This window comes from Lycium barbarum, chromosome 1 (genome assembly GCF_019175385.1).
Source record: "Lycium barbarum isolate Lr01 chromosome 1, ASM1917538v2, whole genome shotgun sequence".
In the NCBI taxonomy this organism is placed as follows: Eukaryota; Viridiplantae; Streptophyta; class Magnoliopsida; order Solanales; family Solanaceae; genus Lycium; species Lycium barbarum.
Window position 1 is genome coordinate 141,506,148 of NC_083337.1, and position 21,398 is coordinate 141,527,545.

The 21,398-nt window shown below is 31.9% G+C and overlaps 1 protein-coding gene across 1 annotated transcript; it reads left to right on the forward strand.

Moving 5' to 3' along the window:
• The first annotated feature begins 19,805 nt into the window (after window positions 1–19,805).
• On the forward strand, window positions 19,806–21,278 carry LOC132640720 (FCS-Like Zinc finger 1-like). The gene is made up of 2 exons (XM_060357456.1): window positions 19,806–20,212; window positions 20,797–21,278. Exons 1-2 carry the CDS (start codon window positions 19,878–19,880, stop codon window positions 20,972–20,974), a joined length of 513 nt encoding a protein of 170 aa, XP_060213439.1. The 5' UTR covers window positions 19,806–19,877; the 3' UTR covers window positions 20,975–21,278.
• Window positions 21,279–21,398: the final 120 nt, after the last annotated feature.

Here is a 21,398-nt window from a genome sequence, read left to right on the forward strand (position 1 = left end):
TTTTAGAAATTGAAGAGGGAGTTCAACCATCTTTAGTTGAAGCCGAAACCGCTATTGATGACGAATTTAGAAAAGTTTTTACTCATTATTCTAATTTGGAAGAACATGCTACACCCGTTGCTCCATGCCCTACTACTTCTCAAAGTAACAAAAAGAGTTTGTCGGGTTGAAAAGTTTTACATTCACATCCAACTCCTTCTTGTAATGCAAACTTTGATGAATATCATTTTTATTTGATGCAGCCAAATGTGGATATCAAGGAACTAAATGAGTTGGACGTCTTAGCATGGTGGAAGAAATACAAGGCAAGTCATCCGATACTCTCAAGAATGGCTCGAGATATCCTTACGGTTCAAGTATCAATCGTGGCTTCGGAGAGTGCATTTAGCCAAGGAAGACAACAAATTGGAGACCATAGACACTCATTATCCGACTTTAGCTTGCAAGTACTAGCGTGCATTCGCGATTGGATTAGATCGGAGCGACGCAACCAAAACTTAGAAGCGGAGGAAGGCAAAGAGGAAGAGATTGAAGATTTGATAGCAAGTGGACCGGTCCAAATGGAAGACTTTGAAGATATCTTCATGGCATATATATATATATATATATATATATATATATATATATATATATATATATATATATATATGTAAGTTATATAACCTAAGTATATATAAGTATATTCTTACTATATTTTAGGTATATGTAGTATAACTTAAGCATATAACTTAATATATATATATATATATATATATATATATATATATACGAATTTATAAATTAAGAAAAAAATCAAGCTATAAATAACTTAAGTTATAATATATAAGTTATAAGTATATATAGTATACTTAAACATATATATATGTGTATATTGATATATATAAGTATATTCTTACTATATTTTAGGTATATGTAGTATAACTTAAGCATATAACTTAATATATATATATATATATATATATATATATATATATATATATATATATATATATATATATATATATATATTAAGTTATATGTTTGTATTGCTGACTTGCTGTTAGCATGTTAGTCTGTAAATATATAAACTTTACTTATAAACTTATATAACATATGTAAATATACCTACAATATACTAATAAATACTATAATATATATACACTATACAAAAAAAAAAAGGATTTGGACGTGTTTGAACCGGACCGATTCCGATTTCGAATTTTTAACCGGTGACCGGTTCCGGTTTTTAGACCGGAAACTGGCCGGCTTTGTAACCGGTCCGGTTCCGGTCAAACCGGTTGACACATTTACAGCAACCATCATTATTCTCTATCTTCAAAACTCTGAAATTTTAGTCCGATATCTCTTTTTGAGATAGTTGTTTAATAGATAGCTCCCTTTTTAAATTTTTTAATTTATGAACTTTTAGATTACACTCTAAAGATCTCCTCAAAGCATAAAAATCCTATGAGAAAGTGTTATATTACAGTTTAAACTTTTATAAGTCACTGTGAACGTTAGACAAGTTTAAACTTTTATAGGTCACTGTGAACGTTAGACAACAATCTAATATTGTATTGACAAAGTTAAGCAAATACTAAACTTGAATTTAACCTTATTCGCAAAGGTTAATTTTCAAATATTATATTTGCATAATTTATTTATTTTTAAAAAATATATTAAATACTAACATTAAAAAAAGATATTTGCCTAAATCAGCCTTCAAAACCACAGAAAAGTACTAAAAATGTCAAATCAAAGAATCATAAAAGTAGCCTAGGATCATCATCACAATTTAACTAGTCCTACCTAGCTAGCAGCAACTAATGCAAACAAAATACAGGTGTACCATTCTCCTCCGCATGTGTCATCTTCTGAGTATGGGCATCTTCAAAGTAGGCAGAACAAAGTTTAGAATATGAAAAAGATTCATTATTTTAATCAACCAGCAGTTAATATCTTCCTATTAAATCATATAATAATAATCTAAGGTGCTTTGGCACCTTGCATGGAATCCACCTTAAGGAGTGAACCAATACTCGAATTGAAGGGAAGAAAAGAATTTTAAAAGCAATTTTTTTTGTGAAGAGATTACAGTAGAGAGGGGTACTAAATGCTGAACCAATTAATTTATTGTAGTATATCTTTTTTATTGTAAAATGACAGAAGTACATTATTGTGTACTTAATTAAATTAGTATTGCGAGGACTATTGAGGTTTCACGTTATAGGACATGCCTGCCTGCTTGCTGGGTTATTGGGAAACATACACGTGTAAGTAATAGTATTATTTTCCTTTTGATTTTACTTGGGAAGCTTGTATCTGTTGCACTAAAAATGTGACTCCCTCTGCTCCATACTTCCATTTTATATGACTATATAAATTCGTTAGAAAATGATACTTTTTATTTTTAAAATTTTAACTTTATTTGTTTTTAATAATATACTTTTATAGTCATATATTATCATAACAATTTAAGATCATAAGCTTAAGAACACATCGTATTTGTTGTAAAATTTAACTCAATCAGATATAATCATGAAAAATTGTTTAATACTTTTGAAATTTTAATTTATGTGATGCATTATTTTCAATTTGTCAAGAATAATGTTTTTTTATATTTACAGATAATCTAGTTTAAATTTATTTTTTGTTTTAATAAAATAATATATAATCACATAAAAATATACTCTCTCTGTTTCAATTTATGTGAACATATTTTGATTATTAATTTGTGCCAAAAAGAATTATCACTTTCTATATTTGGAAATACTTTATATTTATACAATGATTTATAGCTACACAAAATATATGTGACTCATTTAAGATCACATGTTTAAAAGTCTTCTCTTTTTTTAAATTTTTTTTATGTCTAGATAAATGAGTTTACATAAATTAAAACGAAGGGAGTATAATTTTTATTTTTATTTTTCAATCAAAATGTACCACGTGAATAGAACAGTAGAAATAAGTATTGAAAATTACCTGCTGAGGTGACTTACCGCAAAAGGTCAAAAGATGAATAGGGCATTTATGGTTTTTCATAGCCAAAATGTGGGAACTGATCTTAGCGTGGCACATTAATGATGAATGGGGCAACGTTCAACGGCTGACCGCGATTCAAGGGCAGCATTGCTTAGTCAGGAAGTAGAAATAGCGTTTGTATCTAGGATCTCATTACTATTTACCCTATTACCGGCTCAACACTTGTCTTGTTTTGCGACATCTGTGTGGAGAGGGGTCCTACGTACCTTTCGCTTTTCTCAACATTATTATTACTATCTCATGTCACCCTTCCAACGGACAAATCTAATTACTACTCAAAGTAATATAGGTGAACCAAAAATTTACAGGAAAACGACAAGACGAAACTCAAAGGTCATTTGATGCGTGGAATAAGGTGAAATATACACGGAAAAGGGTCAAAAATACTCTTCTATTTTGAGGGGAGAGCTAAAAATATTCTTCATGGTACCCCTTTCATCATTAAAGTTTCAAATATATCTTTATTTTAACTGAAATTTTCAAAATAATCAGATTTTAATTCTTAAATTCGATCTAATTACATAAAAAAATCTATATGCGACCAACTTATTTTTGAGTCCTACATCAGGAGCGAGTAACCCATAGTTTTTTATTTAGTTGGCCTAAGTTTATAATGGAGAATATTTGGGATTAAATTTATATTTTATTTTGATAAATATAACTAAACTCATGATAAATATGTACCTTTAACAAAATATATATTATTCCCTTTGTTTCAAAATAAGTGTTACTTTAGCAAAAATTAATTCCATTAAAAATTTAGTAAATACAATATGGAGTTTATTAAACTAAACTTATTTATTAGATGTTTTCTGAGAAATGTGCAATATTAAAATGAATTATTTCTTTAATTGTAAGAGCATAATTGGAAACACTTATCAATTCTTGTCTTGAATTTCTAAAGTGAAACTTATTTTGGGACAAATTATTTTAACTAAGATGACACTTATGTCAAATTTAATCCTGTAATATCTTTTGTTTTTAATCAAACTTGATGTTATTTTATTCACATTTATAAAGTGACTAGCAATACATGCCTATGCGATACACGGGTCGAACATGTCTATTCACTTTAATTAGCTAATCTTTAAGGTTTGTCTTTTGAGAATAACTTTTAAAAACATTTTAATTGTTATTATATATAGCAACATATAAAAAATGTATTTTATGTACCATCACTTTAGTTATAATTAAAAAATGGAGTTTAAAAATTAAAAACATATGATGGAATTAAGTCTTTGAGACGGAAAGAATCAAACTTTTTTCTCATTGTCATGACAATGAAAGTTATTCATCGATGTGAAAAAAAAAATAGTAAGAATATGAGGGAAAATTAATATTTTGATTCTAGATTTTTTCTTTTAAATTCTTTAATATCTGATATGTATACAAACATATTGATATCCATGTTAATTAATGTATATATTGATTTTTTTTAAAGCAAAACTAATAAAAAAATATTAAATTACTTAAAAAATATATTATAATTTTTTATATTAACAAGTATAGATAAAAAGAATTGTTACAAAGAAATCAAAATTAGAAAGATATATATTATGTCGTAAATCACCAAAATTGTAATTCCGAAAGGAAATATAAAGTAATACATTTTATAAGTGTAAAGAAACAATAATCAAAAAATGCAAAGGAGAGTAAATAAATAAAGTATTGACAAAGAAGGAAAACGGGGATCAAAGTAGTGCCCTTTACTTTTACTTGTCCACATTAACATATCAAGAGAAAGAAAATTTTCTTCTTCTTATTTTACCCTTCACATTAATTACTCGTTTTCAAATCATTTTCTGAGGCTATTGAGACTATACACCAATAAATACGAATATTATGATAAAATATATACTTCATTTATTAATTGTTAAAGAACGTGAAAAGTCAAAATTGGACAAGTAAAAGTGCACGAAGGGAATAAATATGTGTCGGAGAATTAAAATTGAAGTACATACGTGTATACATGAGAAGAGAATAAATATTCAGTACTGTGACATATGTCCACGTAGGATAAAAAAGTAGTTTAGTAATGCGGCCAAATAATATGGGTCCGAGGGAGTACTTCATTTATTAATTCTTAAAGAACTTGAAAAGTCAAAAGTTAACAAGTAAAAGTGCACAGAGGAAATAAATGTGTCGGGAGAATTAAAATTGAAGTGCATAAATGTATACATGATAAGAGAATAAATATTTAGTACTATGACATATGTCCATGTGGAATAAAAAAGTTCTTTAGTAATGTGGCCAAGTAATATGAGACGGAGGAAGTACTTTATTTATTAATTCTTAATGAACTTGAAAATTCAAAAGTCAACAAGTATAAGTGCACGGAGGAAATAAATGTGTCGGAGAATTAAAATTGAAGTGCATACGTGTATATATGAGAAGAGATAAATATTTAATATTACGACATATGTCAACGTAAGATAAAAAAGTAATTGGTTAAACTGTACAATTTATATAGCTTGTGATACAAATTTGTATTGCTATGTTAGTCCTCTCTTCACACACACACACACACACACACACACACACACACATATATATATATATATATATATATATATATATATATATATATATATATATATATAATGTGTTTTGTATTTTTTATGCTTTTTCTTTTTGTAATTGTCTTTATCATAACTTTGTGTAGTGTAAACTACGCTTTTACAAAAGTTCATTTCATTTTGTTTTAACTGTTTTTGTATTTGTATATGGGTGTATTTATCTTGTAGTATATCCATTATATGTTGTATTCTATGTCCTATAAACCATTTTAGATTAGGATTTTTCACTATTCCGTCTCTTTTATTCCATCTATCTTCTATTTCTCTTCCTAAATAAACCAGAAATACTAGTTAATGATAAAAGTAGCAGTAGACGAAGATGGCTAAACTTTATGGATACTATTTCTATTTATAATTTATAATTTGAACATATAAAAGGAAAAGATAATAATTTAGCAGACCAATTAAGTAGACTAAAGATTACTGCTAACTAATTTTTTATTTGAACAGCATGAGACCTTCCAGTTCTCAGACAGCAGACAAGGGGAAAGGCATAGCCTCAACCCAAGATACATATAGACAGACATTATTAGGTAACCTCCATTTTAGACCTACATCTTTATTAGAAAGAAATATTATGGAAAGAATACAATTCGGAGCCAATAACTTAGTAGCTTTCCAGCCATCAAATTGGACTTTTAAAGTATTACCAGAATACGTAATAGACAGACAACAAATATGCTTAGTGGATAATTTATGGATTTCGCATAATAAAAAAGACGCTAAACATTTTGTAGCTACTATAAATTCTCTTTGTCAATATTTTACAGACCGAAATTTAGACAAGAAATATAAATTTTATGTTGTAGTTCACGGTAAAACTAATGGTATTTTCCAAACTTGGATAGAAGTTGTAGACTCTATTAAAGACATAAGAAAACCTCTTTTTAAATGATTTAATGATTTTACCGAAGCACTAGACTATGCTAGAGGAGTATTGGGTCCAAATTACTATATCTCTGCAGCTCTTAGACAAAACCCTGACAAAATCCCTCAGTACAACGTCCAAAAAGACACAGACAAAATAATTTTTTGTGACCATTGTTCTACCATGACTGATGTAGTCAAGAGATTAAACCAGCAGAAAGAGACATTGGTTCAAGAAAAAATGAAACTCTTGGATCAAGTGAAGACATTAGAGCAAAGACTACAAGCAGTGAAGTTCGAATTGGTGCAATCTCAAAGTTCTCCATCTCAGACAAAAATGGATGAGACGGGTGTGCATTCCCCAATGAATGCAGTCAAACCCACTGTATCGGGTAAAGATACAGCTAGTCCGGTTCAAACGGTAGCCGATAAAGACTTATCAAATCCGTTGATGGCTGTCACTTTGCCAAAAAGTGAAGATGAGGGATGTCCATCTCTCCAAACAAGACAGAGACTACCAAAGACAATTACGCAAGGAGCAACTTATACAAAGAAAAACACTTATGCTTAATTCAGAAGAATGAAAAAATAGAAAGTATAGTAAAAGAGACATTAGAAAAAAAATTCCAGACAAAGGAACAAGATAAACATATAGTTAAAAATCCTATTCCAGAATTATCTCCAAGTCAAGGGATGTCTCCAGTCCATAGTTCAGAATTCGAAGGAGATGATATTAATTTCCAAGACAGTGCATTTCAAGACTCTAAAGATCCAAATGATGTAGACTCAGGCATGAGTTTTGATTCTATCGCACTACATAATTTAGACACATAATATATATATATTATATATATATATATATATATATATATATATATGTGTGTGTGTGTGTGTGTGTGTGTGTGTGTGTGTGTAATCAAACAGATGTAGTGGAGAAAACAGTTATGATGAGACAAAAGGCTGAAAGATTCGTTGAAAAAAGCAACGGCTAGCAGACATTTGCAGAAAAAGAAGGCTTTATTAAAGGCAACTTTAATAAAGCAACCACAGTAAATGGACAGATCATCTACAGTAAATGGACAGATCATCCACAGTAAACGGACAAATCAACTAAAGACAAGTAAATGAAGTTTCTTTCGAAAAAGTTCACGTGACGATGGGGCCCAAAGAACACCCGACTGAACTCAAGAGATTCTTTAGCATTTTGAAATCTGAAGTTGAAGTCAAGAGATTCTTGACTTGGAGATAATTCTGGAATAGGATTTTTAACTATATGTTTATCTTGTTCCTTGGGGCAGGGTGGATGAAATGGAGGCTTGCTTCCGGAGTGCTATGTGACAAAAAGGTGCCACCAAAACTTAAGGGCAAGTTCTACAAAGTGGTGGTTAGACCGACTATGTTGTATGGGGCGGAGTGTTGGCCAGTTAAGATCTCTCACGTTCAAAAGATGAAAGTTGCCGAGATGAGAATGTTGAGATGGATGTGTGGCCACACCAGGAGTGACAGGATTAGGAATGAGGATATTCGGGATAAGGTGGGGATGGCCTCGGTGGAAGACAAGATGCGAGAAGCGAGATTGAGATGGTTTGGGCATGTGAATAGGAGAGATACAGATGCCCCAGTGCGGAGGTGTGAGAGGTTGGCCATGGATGGTTTCAGACGAGGTAGGGGTAGGCCGAAGAAGTATTGGGGAGAGGTAATTAGACACGACATGGCGCAATTACAGCTTACCGAGGACATGACCTTAGATAGGAGGGTTTGGAGGATCCAAATTAGGGTAGAAGGCTAGTAGATAGTCTCGTTATCCGTTCTTATTAGTAGTCGCATTATTGCAATATAATTTCTTGTGCTCCGATTTCTGCTATTATCTGTTATTATGTGTTATTTCTTGTGCTTTGGTTATCCTGTGTCATCTGCTCTGATTTCTGCTATTATCGGTTATTTTCTGTGCTCTGATTATCCTGTATTATCTGTGTCGCTTGCATTATTTCATTTCCATATCGCTTTAAATCTCTTATCCGAATCTCTTAACCTTATCTAACCGTATCTGACTTCTTTTTATGCTTTTATTGAGCCAGGGGTCTTTCGGAAACAGCTGTCCTACCTTGGTAGGAGTCAGGTCTGCGTACACTCTACCCTCCCCAGACCCTACGATGTGGGATTTCACTGGGTTGTTGTTGTTGTTGTTGTTGTTGTTGTTGTTTATCTTGTTCCTTTGTCTGGAATTTGTTTTCTAATGTCTCTTTTACTATACTTTCTATTTTTTCATTCTTCTGAATTAAGCAAAAGTAGTTGGTGTCATATTAAGAAATTTTTAAACGATTATTTTTACTACTGTACTATTAGTGGAAATGCGTTTGATCAAGAATTAGGTAGAAAAATTATTCAATAAACTACCAGGAGCCTTAAGAAGAGAAATAGAAGATAGATGGAATAAAAGAGACGGAGTAGTGTGGTCATTACATACTAATGCTTCATGGTCTTCTATACTCATTAATTCTGCTTGAGAATTTTCTGGTACTATTCTTAATGGTTTCATTATTGGTTGTATATTTGATAATCTTATTTCTTCGTCTTCACTATCTACTTCTTTTTGTTTTCTTTTTTCTAGGTTACATAATCTAGTTTCTAATTCATTTATTCTTGTTTCTAATGTTAATATTCTTAGATTAAAGAACATTACTCCATCTCTTGTAATCATACAGCTGCCATTATTATGTAACATAAAGTCCAATCCTATGACAAAGTCTACATTTATATTAAGGTCTCTTTTTAGGAGAATCAGCCAAAGCTTTATGGGAGGCCTATAAGGAAAATTTTCCAGTGGAATTTCAACACTTAGTATCTATGGGAGCAAATCCATATAACTTTACTAATAATATACATACTTTAATTACAGCGGAAGACCCAAATAGTGAATTATTGGTACTACAGAGAAATGCGGTAATAAAATTAGAACAATTAAGCATAAGTAGTTGGTTTCATATTAAGAAATTTTTAAACGATTATTTTTACTACTGTACTATTAGTGGAAATGCGTGTGATCAAGAATTAGGTAAAAATTTATTCAATAAACTACCAACAAGAGCATCAGCCACCTCTCTCTAAAATTTCCATATTCCCCTTCTCTTTCATCAAATGCTCCAATTCCTTGCCCAGTCAAAAACCTGTGTAATATAAACCCCTATTGTAAATCAATATTAAGCTTTTAATAACTACCCCCTAGTGTGAAGTAGTTTTTGGGGTTCCCCGAAAGGGAAACCTCTCTCCTTCTTCAGACCATGTAAGTTATTTATTATGTTTTCTGTACTAATCTCCCTATTATGTAAATTATTATGTAATTATTTTGTGATTATTATGTTTAAGTAATTATTTCTTTTAGCATCATGAATTTGTTATTCTTAGTATATGGTTATTCTCTTAACTTCTTAATAACCTCAATGGATTAACCTGTAAATTCCTAGGTTTTAAGGCCGTTTTAATGTCTAAATAATAAAGGACGATGTTGGCCGTGGTTACCGGGGTGTGGTTAAAGAAGACTGTTATTAAGAACAAAGGTTAAGAGAAAGAGATGAAAAGTCTAACATAATTCGTGATTGCTCAAAGACTGTTCATCAGTATTGATCGTAAGTACTGTTCACTTTTTACTGTTCAAAAAAAAAAAAGAACTACTGGATTTAGGAGTAATACGGAGATCTACTTCTAAACATAGATCTGCAGCATTTATGGTAAGAAATCATAGCGAAATAGTAAAGATCTATGTTTAGAAATAGATCCAGTAGTAATATATATTTCTTTAACCCACTGTATCGGGTAAAGATACAGCTAGTCCAGTTCAAACGGTAGCCGGTAAAGACTTATCAAATCCGTTGATGGCTGTCACTTTGCCAAACAGTGAAGATGATGTTTATCTTGTTCCTTTGTCAGGATTTTTTTTTCTAATGTCTCTTTTACTATACTTTCTATTTTTTCATTCTTCTTCTTTTTTGCAAGTGTGCTTTTCTTTAACCATAGATGTAGATAGAGATATACAAATTTTCCAACAAAATCAATTAAAATTATTAAATCCAAAAACCTTATATAATATAGGACAATTCTCTAGTATGTGTAGGATTTCTAGGAAAAATGACTAATAATAGTAATACAAAATTTAAAATAAAGGTGGAAGATGTAGTAGAAGTAATGGGAAATATAGGAATAAGACTAATAAAACCCATAAAGATCTTTATAAAAACGATTTCGACCATATTAATTGTGTTATATCCCGCATTTTTGTGCGTTCGGATAATTCAAGACAATCGCGGGAAGACAACAAGCAAGGCCTTATTTTTGTTTTGTTTGGCATATGAGTTGCTTATGAAGAATTTAGAAGCGAAAATATTAAGAAAGGCTAGGGGCAGAAAGGTAAATTCACAATATGACTCGGGGAAATATGGAGGAAGGCGAAGGGCAAATTTGGAATTTGGAAAATAATTATTTTATGAAGTGCAAAATAAGACAAAAAAAATGGGCTTATGTTTTGGGCCATGTTGGCCGTCCCACTTAGAGTGGGCTTAGCCCACTTTGGAGCTTAATGGATAAATATAAAGATGACTTAGTCATCTTATTTCAAAAACTTTCTAGACATTTCAAGAAAACAAAGAACAAGAGAAAAAGGGAGAAATTCCCTAAGGCCATTCGGCCATAGCAAGGGCATCAAGAACCTTGAAAAAATTTTCTTCAAAAATCATTCTCTTCCACCCAAACACTCCATTGAAGGGTCCTTAACAAAGTGGAGTTGTTATTGAAGCAAGAAAAACACATATTCAAATGAGTTGCAAATCCTAGCCAAGTGAAGAATTAAGGAACAAGGTAAGAATTCATCCTTCCTTATATGTTATGGATGTTTGTGCATGTTGTAGTATGTGGAAGTGAGTGAAAAGTATGAAATTTGTGTGTTGTGGGTGAATATGTGTGTGGCCGTGTGGTGTAGGGTGAAGGGGAAATGAACAAATATTATTTAGTATGTTAAGTGTGTTGATTTTAGCTTTGTGAAGTAAATGGAAGAATAATGGCTTAAGTTAGCATGAAAAATTTATTGTTGAGTCGTTGTCGGAAAGTATGCGATTTTTTTATAAATTATGTAATTGAGAAAATGAAGTTGTAAGATGTAAGTGGTGATTGTTGTGAGTGAAATGGGAAGATAAAAAGAAATGCGTTGTGAATATTTATGTTGAAAATTGGAGGTTTTGGGTGGATTATGGTTTGGTGGGACTTTTGCATATTTTGTAGAATAATGTGAAATGTTTTTGAATTGTATTTGAATGGTCTGGAATTAGTGAATAAGCATGAAAACGTTGACATTAGTTCGAAAGTGTGAAGTTGGAGTAAAGTTGTTGCATTATGTGTAAAGAAGGGTTATTTATGTTGGAGTGTGTTTTGTAGTTATTGTGAAGGTTGTTGGTATTGTTGTTGTATTTCTGGCCGAGTTAAATTTTCGGGGATGGCGCATTTACAAGGGTAATGCTGCCCAAATTTCTGTAGACAAAGTGTCAAGTGTTACCTTAAGATTCAACTTCTAAAGGCTTTAATTAATGTTTGGTAAATGTGACCATTTGTAAATTTTGGAGAGTTTGGGATTTGAATTTGAAATAGCGTAAGAAGCGGAAAATGTATGTAAAGCTATCCCTTTCCTTCTTTTGGCATGTCCTAGACATACTAGGTTGAGATTTGAGCCTCGGGGGCAATTTTGTTCATAGAAATCCGAGTCTGATTTTAGGCACTATTCATTCAATGTAACTGAATTATAATTCTTATGTTTTGTTGGAAAACTATTCGAACATCCATAATTTGCACAAATGTGATAGAATCGTTTTGAAACTTACATGGACGACTCCATAGAGTCTGATGTTCGTAATTTATGTCCGCCACCTCGATTTGACCCGAGGTGGGCCCACTAGTCCCGAGACTTCCTTCGTTTGTCTTACTTAATCTACTTTCGTATGATATAAAGATGGGACTTTTGCCTATGAATTTAAGGCTCCGTTTGATTTGTTCCATAAGTTATTTGAAAGCTTCGAAATGTGAACGACACTAAATTTTCAGAAAATGGCTTATGAAGTATTTTTCGAAAGTTTTGTAAATTTAAAGGCTCATATTTTTGTATACTAATTCTGACAGACTCGATACTTATTTTGAACCTTCTGACCTCAATATATATATATATGTATTTATTTGTCGAGTCTTGGAATTAAATTGTGTATATGCATATGGTTTCCGCACTACTCTGCTCGTGCCTATTACTATGATATCGTTCGCCGGTTCCCGGGCCGGTTTGTGATCATGCGCACTATGATAAATTCGGTAGTATGATGTGTTACGGTTCCCGAAACCTCCCCATAGGGCCGGGTTTCGTTTATGGAGTTATGCTGTGATATGGCTTATGATATGTTTGATGATATGATATGTTGTGTTCGGGGTGTACGGAGATTTGAAACCTTCTGGAGTATGCTGTGTGTGGCACCAGCGTCGGAGTGGTGACCACGTTCCTGAGCCTTATGCATGATTTCTGTTTGCATTATGTACATATGTTTTCAGTACAGGTTTCGATATATTGATCCGGTATTCTCTCTCTGTACCTTTCACTTCAGTTATGGTTTGGATTTCTGCACTTTATGCCTTACATACTCAGTACATCTTTCGTACTGACCCCCTTTCTTCGGGGGGGGGGGGGGATGCGTTTCATGCCCGCAGGTAAAGAGGTTCGTGCTCTGCCAGTGTAGGCTACACATTCTGCTATTACAGAGTGCTCGTTTTGATCTGGAGGCCCTATATTGGTACATATCTTTTGTGATATATATGCTTCTGTATATATGACTATTTGGGGTACGGCGGGGTCCTGTCCCGTCATATGATTCTGTTATGGTTTGTAGAGGCCTGTAGTCATATATGTGGGTAATGGGTCATGTGTGTGTGTTCGTTTGTCTATGATCTACGTCTTAATGCGGTCCCGTCTGTTATGGCGGCCATAATGGCCCGTATGTTTGTATATGTGTATATCTGTTCGGCGATGTGTATTCCGCCGCCCCTTCTGACTATGATATGATAATTTTTGCACGTGCGACCGCTTAAGATAATATTTGCTTTCAATCTGTTTGAGATGATTAATATGAAAGTCTGAGTTAGATAAAAATATGACGAGTCAGTATGTAAGACTGTTTGGGGTGTCCAGATAGGACATCAGTCGCGGCCCACGGAGCTGGGTCGTGACAAATTTTATGAGAACACTACCCTTTGTCAGACAAATAGCTATAAATCATTGGTATTTATATAGAGAGATAAAGAAAAGACGAGAATATAGACAAGTAGAAAAAGGTTTGAGTGCGTATTTAGAGGTAATAAATTCAGAAACATTATCATCACTAATACAATATATATATATATATATATATATATATATATATATATATATATATATATATATATATATATATATATATATATACATGCCTGTGCGATGCACGGGCCGAACATGTTTATTCACTTTAAATAGCTAGACATGTATTTTATGTACTTTGAAAAGTCAAAAGTGGACAAGTGAAAGTGCACGAAGGGAATAAATATGTGTAGGAGAATTAAAATTGAAGTGCATACATATATACATGAGAAGAGAATAAATACTCAGTATTATGACATATGTCCAAGTGGGATAAAACAATAGTTGGTTAAAGTGTACAATTTATAGAGCTTTTGGTACAAATTTGCATTGCTATTGTTCGTCCTCTCTTCACGTTTAAAGTATTGACAAAGAAGGAAAACGGGGATCTCTTTTGCACGCCCCTTAAGAAATCACAAATAAAAGATGTATTTTACTATCTTTCTCTTATCTCTTTCCAATAAATACATTATAATCAAAATTGACTATTTTCAAGAACATTTATTACTAAAGGTAAAATGGGAAAGATTTAATTAATTTTATCTTGGTTTTGTAAATGAACAAGTAATTTGGACATATATTTTTAATAATGTGGCTAAGTAATATGGGACGGAGAGGGTAAGATGGGAAAGATTTAATTAATTTTATCTTGATTTTATAAATGAACAAGTAATTTGGACATATTTCTTATTTTTAGTAATGTTGAGTACTTCATTTATTAATTTTTAAAGAACGTGAAAAGTCAAAAGTGAACAAGTAAAAATGCACGGAGGAAATAAATATGTGTCCGAGAATTAAAATTAAAGTGCATACGTGTATACACAAGGAGAGAATAAATATTCAGTACTATGATATATGTCCACGTGGGATAAAATGTAGTTTAGTAATGTGGTCAAGTAGTATGGAACGGAGGGAGTACTTCATTTATTAATTTTTAAAAAACTTAAAAAGTCAAAAGTCAACAAGTATAATTTATACTGTACAATTTATATAGCTTGTGATACAAATTTGTCTTGTTGTGTTAGTCCTCTCTTCACGTTTATATATAATAGAAATATAAATAATATATTTATATATATATATATAATAAGAAAAATATAGAATGGAAAAATAGACATATATTTTTAGTAATGTGGCCAAGTAATATGGGACGAAGGGAGTACTTCATTTATTAATTCTTAAAGAACGTAAAAAGTCAAGTAATGTGGCCAAGTAATATGGGACTGAGGGAGTACTTCATTTATTAATTCTTAAAGAATGTGAGAAGTGAAAAGTGAACAAGTAAAAGTGCACAGAGGAAATAAATACGTGTCGGAGAATTAAAATTGAAGTGCATACATGTATACATGAGAAGAGAATAAATATTCAGCAAGAGCGTGAAAAGTCAAAAGTGAACAAGTAAAAGTGCACATGAGAAGAAAATAAATATTCAGCAAGAACGTGAAAAGTCAAAAGTGAACAAGTAAAAGTGCATGGAGGAAATAAATATCTGACGGAGAATTAAAATTGAAGTGCATACGTGTATACATGAGAAGAGAATGAATATTTAGTACTATGACATATGTCCACGTGAGATTTATTAATTCTTAAAGAACGTGAAAAGTCAAAAGTAAATAAGTAAAAGTGCACGGAGGAAATAAATTTGTATAGGAGAATTAAAATTGAACTGCATCCGTCTATACATGAGAAGAGAATAAATATTCAGTAAGAAAGTGAAAAGTCAAAAGTGAACAAATAAAAGTGCACGGAGGAAATAAATGTGTCGGAAAATTAAAATTAAAGTGCATACGTGTATACATAAGAAGAGAATAAATATTAAGTACTATGACATATGTTCACGTGGGATAAAAAAGCAATTAGTTAAAGTGTACAAGTTATATAGCTTTTGGTACAAACATTCATTGCGTGTACAATTTGTAAAGTTTTGGGTACAAGTAGGCATTGGTGTGTTGGTCCGCTTTTGCCACTTATAGATAATAGAAATAATAGAATTAAATAGAATAGAATAGAAATTTGTGTAGGAGAATTAAAATTGAACTGCATACGTCTATACATGAGAAGAGAATAAATATTTAGCAAAAACGGAAAAGTCAAAAGTGAACAAGTAAAAGTGCATGGAGGAAATAAATATGTCGGAGAATTAAAATTAAAGTGCATACGTCTATACATGAGAAGAAAATAAATATTAAGTACTATAATATATGTTCACGTGGGATAAAAAATAATTGAGTAAAATGTACAAGTTATATAGCTTATTATACAAGTATTAATTGCGTGCACAAATTGTAAAGCTTTTGGTACAAGTTGATGAAGCTGTGTTAACTTATATATAATAGAAATAGAAAATATAAACTAATTCAAAAATTATTAGCACAAAACTATAATTCTGAGATACCTCTGTAAACCTAACGGACCCAAGGGTAAAAGAGGAAATTGGAGCTTGTTCTCACACTATTTGCGAGCTAAGGAAGTATTATTATTATTATTATTATTATTATTATTATTATTATTTTAATTCTCACGCCTCAACAATGACATGACCAAGTGGCTGAGTGGAAGACTAGGGTCCCACAGGGAGTACAGTAGTATAAGGTAAGTAAACGACAAAAGATTTGGGAAAAAGGTTAAGTATCTGGGAAAAAGCTTAATGTTTCATAATTGGAACAAGAGCAAAATCTCCAAACTCCTACATTAAAGCAAGTGTGAGAAAGGGACATAATTTTCCGAAGCACAGTACTTGTGGTACTCCACTTAACATCCAACACAAGTAATGATGCATTAAGCTGTTATTTGGTTCAAAAGTCCTTAAAAAAAAATAAAAAAGTTTTGGTAAAGACTATTTTCCGACAAAGCCTAAAAAAATTATTTCGCACATTTTTTCAAACAAACCGCAATTTGTTTAAGCTCATAATTCACATAATAGCTTATCACAAGTCTAGCAAAATGATTAATATCTCCTCATTCTTAGGCAGAAGTTTTGATTTGAGCGAAATTATAAAGCCTACTGATAAAGAGTATTTTGTATATTCAATACATATATTGTTTACCCCGAAATTGGGAAACCAATTGAATTTGTACGCGGGTATAGGATATGTGCTTGGATCTTGATGTATATTTGATAGCGGAAAATAAGCGTGTGAGTATTTGGTAATAAAACGGCTAGTAACGGTGATTTGCTTAATTTGCTACAGACATGAACGTTTAGAAGCCATGTTGAATACTTAATGGAAGAAACACAACGTAAATAGAAACAAACGACCTTGGCCGGATCAGATATTAAGAGAGAGATTGCATATATATTTTTCTATTGCAAGTGTTCTTGGAAAATAAAGAAGCCAACCCTTACAAAGGAGGGGGATATGCCCTATTTATAGTGTGACTTCTATGGGCTTCATCCAATATGAATTAATAAAATAATAATAATAAGGACAACTCTGCACGGATTTGATGGGATTAGACTGACGGCGCCGTCTGACACACGCATGGTGGGTAGTTGACCATGACAGGACGCTACTGGCACATGGCTCGCGTGTAACGGCCACACGGACCAACGGCCACACGGACCAATGGCTACTCGGACCAACAGCCGTACGGACCAACGGCTATACGGACCAATGACCGCGAATGCTCGGGTCACCGGGCTTGGTCGTTCCAATGACGAAGAAGGCAGATCAGTCGGTCCCCTCGCTCCACCAGTTTGCCTCGCATCCGGTTTTTACCGTATACATATATGAGTTAATCAAATGGCTTAATGTATATGTGGTCTCTTAAACTTGTCTCTTTTTTCCATTTTTGCATCTCAATTAAGTGTTGTTTGTATTAAACTCCCGAACTAGTCTTCAAGTGTGTCCATCAAACCCCCTAAATCTGATTTTTATTAGAAGCAGAAATTAAATTTGAGAAATAAGGTGGAGTAATATTTTAGACATGTGGTAAGTTATTCTTTAGGTCATGGATGTGTCAGTTTTTGCTGGTTCTGTTCTTTCGCTGCGGGCTTAATTAAGAGCTAGTCTTTTTTTTTCTCTCTCAATTGCTGTTAATCTTAGCTAAAAGATGGCATAATTAAATTATAATATATATTAGCATGTTGCTACAATGAAAATGGAATAATATGTAAGTCGGATTGTGTTTAATAGACACATTTGAGGAAGAATTCAGGAGCTCAATAAGAACAACACTTAGTTAAAGTATCAAAATTAAAAAAAAAAAACAAATTTAGGAGGCCGCATATGCATTAAGACTAATCAAATCAATAAACTTTTAAATACCAACTAGTGCTTTAATTAACATGCAAAAGAAGTTGACAAAATAAACCAAATGTAAAAATAGACGAAATAGGATTCCAAAAATAACTATTTTAGGAGTAAAAGAGGCGTGAGAGTCTCGCAAATAATAGGATGGTGACATCAGACAAGGTTTTGAAACTGACGCGCAAAGAATGGAAGTGGGTCCGGGATGGGCCCAGCATTCTTCTCGGCCCGTTGTAGCTTTTGCGCTTTAGAAGGGTAAAGCATCAAGTTTTGGGAATACCATGAGCCCAATGGGACCCCCACTTTTAGGCTCCTCCAACACTTGTCTTCTACTTCTTGCCCTTCATGTCTTCCTAAATTACTGCCCAATGCCATCCCATTTTCCTTTTTCATTTTAAATAATATAATAAAACTTCCCCTGCTTAAACCTGTTGCAGTTTCATTTTATTTATCTACTTTTACAAATGGTTTAGTTAAGAAGTTCAATTTCAAGTACTCAAGTGAAGGAGAATCTAGTCAGTAAAATTTGGATATCTATCTTTTATTTCCTTGAAGGAAATTAATTCAAAATTACATTAAAACATTATGAAATAAAGGTTTTTATATTTTAAATTTTCAAAACAATAATCGTGAATGAATTGCAGTAATTTAGTAATGGTACAACTCCTTTTGGATATAGTACGATTCAATGATTAATATGTATTTAGAACACATTTCTGTCATTTTCTAATTTATTATTCAAAAATAAATATTTATCTTGAAATTGTATCGACTTACATTATTGTACTCCTCCTTTTTTTTTGTATTAGTTTTTATTTTGATATAAAAGGCAGCTAGACACTTACAGAGAGGTATAAATTCATTTAAGAAAACAAAATCGACTAACATTAATGAATTTTCAAATTATCTCATCATACTTTATATATTTCCATTGAATAATCTTAAAACATAGGTGTAGATGTGAATAATTCTCAAATCTGGTCCTTCTAAAATAAATAAATTTTAAAGAGGCTAACCATTAGGCATTTGTAAGTGTCTTTCATTGGTTTTGGAACATGCCCTGTTTTCCAAAAATAAAATACGCTATAAATTCATTTTACCTCTTAACCCCTTCCCAAATAATTTTATCTCCAATAATAAATTGACTATATATATATATATATATATATATATATATATATTTTTTTTTTTTTGGTAACTAACATTTTATTAAGCACCAAGTGGGATAATTACAGCACCATCACAAGCGTAAAAATAAATTAATAAATTGACTATATATATTTTTTTTGGTAACTAACATTTTATTAAACACCAAGTGGGATAATTACAGCACCATCGCAAGCGTAAAAATAAATTAATAAATTGACTATATATATATATTTTTTTGGTAACTAACATTTTATTAAGCACCAAGTGGGATAATTACAGCACCATAGCAAGCTTAAAAATAAATTGACTATATATTTTTTGGACTATAATGGTAAAGATGTAAATAGTTACAAAAATAAGGATATACATGTCATAACCTATAAACAAACAATTAAATATGGGAAAAGAAAACCGGGGAAGATACAAGGAATTTTTGGCCAATAGATTCCACTTGCACCATGGTTTGCACTTTACCCTTTCTCTCCAAAAATTTCTACCAAACTTTCTTTATAACCACCTCTCTTCCAAATCCCATTTCCCCATACAGTTTTCCACTTCCCCACTCTTTCTCTCTTCTCTCCAAACCAAACAACCAAAATGGACAGTGCAACAAGAAGAGGGCTTTGTTTCCTTGACAAAAACAATAATTGTCTTGCCTCTGATCTAGCTGTAATAGAAGCTGGTCCTTTAGAGAACAATCATCAAAATCACAACCCATTGATTTCTAGGCCTCTTTATTATACTGCTTTACAAAGAAAAAGTAGTCTGAGGAATCTTTCTTCCATTTCCTCTTCTTCAATGTCATCACCAAGATTGGCTAACACCAGAAGGTTATGTGATGCTAGATTTGAAGAAGAACAACCCCATTTCTTGGAAGCTTGTTTTCTTTGCAAGAAACCACTTGGTCATAACAGAGACATCTTCATGTACAGGTCAGTTTTTGCTCATTATTTTCAAACTTCAAATGATTCAATTTTTGGTTTTCCTTTTCCCGGAGAGGATGGATTTTCTGAAAATGGTAACTGGTTATTTCTGATCAAAGATCTTACTTTTATTCAAGAATTGATGATGACATTTGAAATTATAACCAGACTGTTTTATGTCAGCAAAGATTAGTTCATGATATATTAATTCATCTTACTCGTCCAACTTAGCCCATTTAAAATTGAACTAAGGTATATAACCCAATTTGATCGAAGAAGATTTTGTCAGAATAAATTATATAGTCATAATAAAAAATATTTTATTAAAATTTAGACGGGTATCATATGTGACCCGCTTTTTTGCCCATTTTGATTAACTTGTAACTTACTACTAGTTCATGTTGATTCTCTAAATCCAGTTCAACCCACCCGTTTGACACTGAAATTCTTAACTATTTACAAAACAAAGATTATAAGTTGATCAATTGTTTATAGCAAGTGTAGATTAGCAAAATTGTGATTAGGCTTTTATTACTATTGGAGAATTTAAAATGAGTACAAGAGATTGATTGTTGTTTTATTGTATGATGCAGAGGGGATATTCCATTCTGTAGTGAAGAGTGCAGGCAAGAACAAATAGAGATGGATGAAGCCAATGAGAAAAAAATGAGTCTGTCAGCTTCAAAGGCCTTGAGAGAAAAGGACCAAACAAAGTCCACTACCTCTCCCAAAAATTACCATTTTCCCAGAGGCACAGTTGCTGCTGCTTGAGTGAATAAAAGCAAAAAATATACTACTAGGATGAAATTGAGGAAAAAGCTCATTTCATCAATTAACTACAAACAGCTCTTAAAGTTTAAAAGAGAGAGAGAGAGCTACAAATGAAACAAAGCTCTTTTTTATCTATTATCTTAGTTCTAGTAAAAATGATATGTAAATGTGTTTTTGTTATGTATCATAACGACGATGGCTCTTTTTTTGTTGGGCTGGTCAAGTTTGTTTGTTTGTTTGTTTTTCTTTTTCCTCAGTTTTTTCACTTTTGATATGAGAAGCAACGACGAAATTTTACTTTTTATTAATTCGTAACATCATTTCAATTTATGTTGCTATGTCTAAGCCCGAAAGGAAAAGAAGTTTATGTTTATGTTCAATTAAATTACTTCCTCTTTTTAAAGCCCTTTACTTTTTGTACTTT

What these genes read in the sequence shown, in the direction of transcription:
- LOC132640720 (XM_060357456.1), top strand. Translation starts at nt 19,878, where the DNA reads ATGGACAGTGCAACAAGAAGAGGGCTTTGTTTCCTTGACAAAAACAAT. An exon ending in AGAGACATCTTCATGTACAG is followed by an intron (nt 20,213 to 20,796) that starts GTCAGTTTTTGC and finishes TGTATGATGCAG; the next exon opens with AGGGGATATTCCATTCTGTA.